The sequence below is a fragment of the Sinocyclocheilus rhinocerous genome, unplaced genomic scaffold, assembly GCF_001515625.1.
Source record: "Sinocyclocheilus rhinocerous isolate Xijiao unplaced genomic scaffold, SAMN03320098_v1.1 scaffold551, whole genome shotgun sequence".
Lineage (NCBI taxonomy): Eukaryota > Metazoa > Chordata > Actinopteri > Cypriniformes > Cyprinidae > Sinocyclocheilus > Sinocyclocheilus rhinocerous.
The window spans coordinates 1,395,301-1,399,631 of record NW_015624564.1 but is presented as its reverse complement, the minus strand read 5'-3'; the positions used below and the strand labels follow the sequence as shown (position 1 = coordinate 1,399,631).

Below are 4,331 nucleotides of genomic sequence, written 5' to 3'. Positions count from 1 at the left end.
AAATTACCCCATTTTCTTTATTTGTTTATAAATCATGTAACTTCCTGTGGGCAGATAATCTGATGATGTCATTACCTGTCTCTATGGGTTTATTTCACATTGAAGACAGAGTTTGAAACGCTGAGATTGTTTAATACAATTTTGAAACATTAATATTAGTGTGTAGACATTTACTCTTTAAATGATCTTTTCCAGAACAAAAAGAAAATGTTTTGACAGAGAATTCATCTCTGCTAGAATTTATTCAACACCATAACTCTTTAGAAGGCATAAAATTAAGTGACGAAAAACAAAAGAATCTCCCAAATTGTATCTTTATCATTGAAATTTCACAACACAATGAATTAACAACTCACAGAATCTGTTTGGAAATTCAGAACAGCATGCTGGGAAAAAAATAACTGAAGCACAGCAGTAAACCTGACGACAGTGTCTTCAAAGAGTAGGCCTCATACGGGCAAGAATGAATGGAGAAAGAAAAAGAGAGTGCGAAGCACCTCTGACCGAATGCAAACAAGTGTACAAAGCCTAAAAAAAAAAAAAAAAAGATGAGACAGAAATCTGTCTCCCAGACATCAACTCATCCTTCCTAGTTGGCGTTTCCAATATTTTTCTTTTTATCTCTTCGATCTCTCAGTGCTCCGATTCGTTCTTTTCCTCAGGCTATGAAAGAGTAGCAATTGATTGCGTTCGTACACACAGGAGCCCACAGATGCACGCACACACACGCAGAGCTATAATTTGTTCGATTTGTTCATTTTTATTCATCCATTTATATGGAGGAGATGAAAACCCTCTGCACATCTAACAGAACCGTCATATTAGGCCTAATGCCACACACAGTAAATGCTGAAGATCTGTAAAACACATGGGAATAAATTATCACCAGGAGGAATGTTAATAAATTATAGTGGGGAGCATGTGGATCAAAGTACAACATATTCTTGTTATGCAAAAGCGCACTTTGCGTGCATGACGAGTCTTTGATATTCGGAGGAGGGACGTTAACGGTTGCGCTTCAGAAGAACTTTTAAATATTTGACCTTAAACACTTCAAACTACTGTAAAAGTCCACACTGCTTTAGTAAGGGACCGTTTGCTTGAAACACACTCACAGTTTTACACGTTTACAGTAAATCGAACAACAAAGGCGGCATGAAAATGTGGAGAACACAGGAAAATATTCAGACACTTTTTTGTTTCTTTTTCACCATCAATATTTTAAATGTTACATTCCTGTTAGGGCTGCACGATAAATCGAAATGGAATCGAGATCGCGATTCGACAGAAGCTGCGATTGTCATGCGTATCTTTCAGTGAAGCACGGTTCTGTGATCAGCAGTAAATCTCCATCTTACTTCACAGAGCCGTAGTTCACTGAGAAGCTATGCAAACAGCTGTCATTATCGCAAACTATTTCTTCGATTTCATAATCGCGCAATAAAATCGTCTGCGATTTTTTTGCGTAACTTGTCAGTGAACTACGGCTATGTGTAGTAAATTCTGCTCCATCTGAAAGCACGTGATGATGATTTACTGCTGATTACAGAACTGGCATTACTATCAAAATGCGCATGACAATCGCATTCGATTAATCGTGCAGCCCTAATTCCTGTTTAGGGCCGTTTCATCTCCCAGTGAAACCCAACATGGCCCCAAGTTCAAAAGAGCAACATATAACAACAGAGCAGACAGGAAAAAGTAGGATGAGAGACTGAGACTCAGAGAAAGAGAGAGAGAGAAAGATAGAAATGGTAAAGACCCTGAACAAACTTGTTTGCACCATAGCTTTGTTTGCGCAGTGTTTCCTCTGGGCATATCCTGTAACTTTCAAGAGTGGATCCAGAGCAAAAGAAAAAAGTTTTTTCCAAGTCAGATGTCCATTGAGGCTACAAGGTTACAAAGCTCCTTAAATAAGTGCCAGCCAATGAGAAGAAAGCTTGGCTTCCCATCCTCTCAAGCACTGATTGGCTTCCACGACTTTAAGTACACGCGATTGTCATGGCGATTCAAGTGCAACGCAAGAGTCAAATTCAGAAAACAGATCAAACATCCATGTCAGGGAGGCAGAACGCCACTATCTTGTGTCTGAGCGTGGCATATGTCACAAAAATGGATGGAAATATCCTTGCGAATATCCAAATTAGCATCTCTCGTCCACTCTATATACACTACGCAGCATCCGTACACGCTCAAAATGGGACCCTGATTGAAAGAAGGGGGTGGGGGGCGGGTCCCAGTTCAATCATGAGCTCCTGGGATTGGGCAAGTCGAAAACGATGGGCAGGTTCATAGGCTGGAAGTTCACCGTGCACGCCGAGGCATTAATGAACGTGGTGGTTCCATCTTTCATCATACCGTAACCTAGCTCGCACAAACACAAAGATATTCCAATTCATTAAGTTGAAGAATGTCATGCATGTTTTGTTTTTGTGAAAATACGTTAACACGCATTTAAAAGGTGAACACTGATACAAAATGATATTAAAGGAATAGTTCACACAAACATGAACATTTCCTGAACATGTACTCACCCTCAGGCGATCCAAGATAAGATGATTTTGTTTCTTTATCGGAACGGGAATTTAGCATTACATCACTTGCTCACCAATTGATTACTTGTGGATTATTGTGATGTTTTTAGCAGCTGTTTGAACTCTCATTCTGACGGCACCCATTCACTGCAGAGGATCCATTGGTGAGCAAGTGATGTAATGCTAAATTTCACCCAAACTGTTCTGAGCAAGAAGCAAACTCTACATCTTGAATGGCCTTTAAAGGGATAACCATAAGCCTTGGTCAGCTCCAAGGACAACAGTTCCACCGAAAAATCTTCTTTACTTCTACTAAAGAAAAAAAAGTCACCTACATCTTGAATGGCCTGAGGGTGAGTAAATTAACAGCAAATTTTCAATTTGGGTGAACCATTCCTTTAATAAGGTCAAAAATGAGGTTTAAAGTGTTAAAAGCTAAATGGTAAGTACAAATAATCATGCAGTGTGTATGATTAAAGTGTATAAATTGCAAACAGCAAAAAAGGACACAAAACAACTAGCAAATGATTGCAATTTTTGCTACGAGTGGAGCTATTTTTATACTTTTCTGTGCCATAACATAAACATGGCAGAGTCAAACACAGACATGCAAAGCACAAAACACAAGCGTACACACATGTAAAATGAAATTATATTGCCGACAAAGATGAGAATCCTTTACTAAAAGCATTTTGAGTGTGTGTGCTAAATTTACTGTGAATATGAATGTGATCTAGTTTTTGCTATGGAGCTGTCAGAAGGCAAAGCAGCATGGGACAGACTCTGCCCTGCTAACCCCAAAACAGGCAGATTGACGTGGCAGCATGAACAAATATGTTTGAGATCACAGGGCTGTATGGATTTCATGCATGTGATGTATAGACAATTGCGACTCTTATCATCTCATGTGATTACCTTCATGAATGTGCCCAAATACATGTAGTTTGGGCTGAACTCTCCTCTGGACAGTGTTCAACAGCTCCATACAGCCAACACGCTGCATCTTCCTGGGCACCCAGTCCAAAAAACCTACAAAAAGGTAGTATAATGACTAATATGAACATCAAAAGGCAAAGAAAAAGACAGAAATATATGATGTTAGAACAGACAATTTGGTTTATTTACGCTTTTGGAGTTACAAGCTGAACAAATGCCAGATGTACCAAGTTAGGGAAGAGAATCATAATGAATTTAAAGACTGTAGTTCTGATTCCACAGTGTTTCATATTCTTAATGACGTTTTGGCAATTTTAAGGAAGAAGTAATGGATTTACAAAGTCACCATAACACAACATCTTGCACGTCCGAGGTGCTAATTTAAGAACTCAACAAGGGTGAAGTCTTGACTCACGGAATTTTAATTAGATGTGACTGGACGCTCTAGGAAGGTTACCAAGCAACTTATGCGTTAACTAATTAATATTCATGAGCTAAGCCTTAGCCATAGGATTAGTAATTCACATCCTGAATTTTGATTTATCTTTCACAATTAATTGCGTGAGTCCAAAAATGTTTACACATCCAAAACCAATAACATCATGAAGTTTGAGTCTAGATTTCAAACCAGTTCTTGATTTCAAAACCTACACTAAGTATAGAGCGAGTACATGATTTCAAGTTAAAGGTGGGGTAAGCGATTTTTCAAAAACGCAATAGAAAACTGATTCGGGCCGAGTAGCAAAACAAACTTGTAGCCAATCAGCAGTAAGGGGCGTGTCTACTCATGATGTGGAGGAGAGAGCGTTCAGTTCACAGCAGAGGACGGACATTAGCCGAGCCGAGCGACAGAAAGATAGA

At 39.1% G+C, this 4,331-nt stretch overlaps 1 protein-coding gene across 1 annotated transcript in view; it reads right to left on the bottom strand.

The window, feature by feature from the left end:
* Positions 1-1,974: 1,974 nt before the first annotated feature.
* Positions 1,975-4,331, bottom strand: part of LOC107743682 (metallophosphoesterase domain-containing protein 1) — a 35,840-nt gene continuing 33,483 nt past the window's right edge. The window contains exon 7 of the mRNA XM_016557055.1: positions 1,975-2,364. Coding sequence (XP_016412541.1) covers positions 2,246-2,364 — 119 coding nt within the window. The 3' untranslated portion in view covers positions 1,975-2,245. The remainder of the gene's footprint in view (positions 2,365-4,331) is intronic.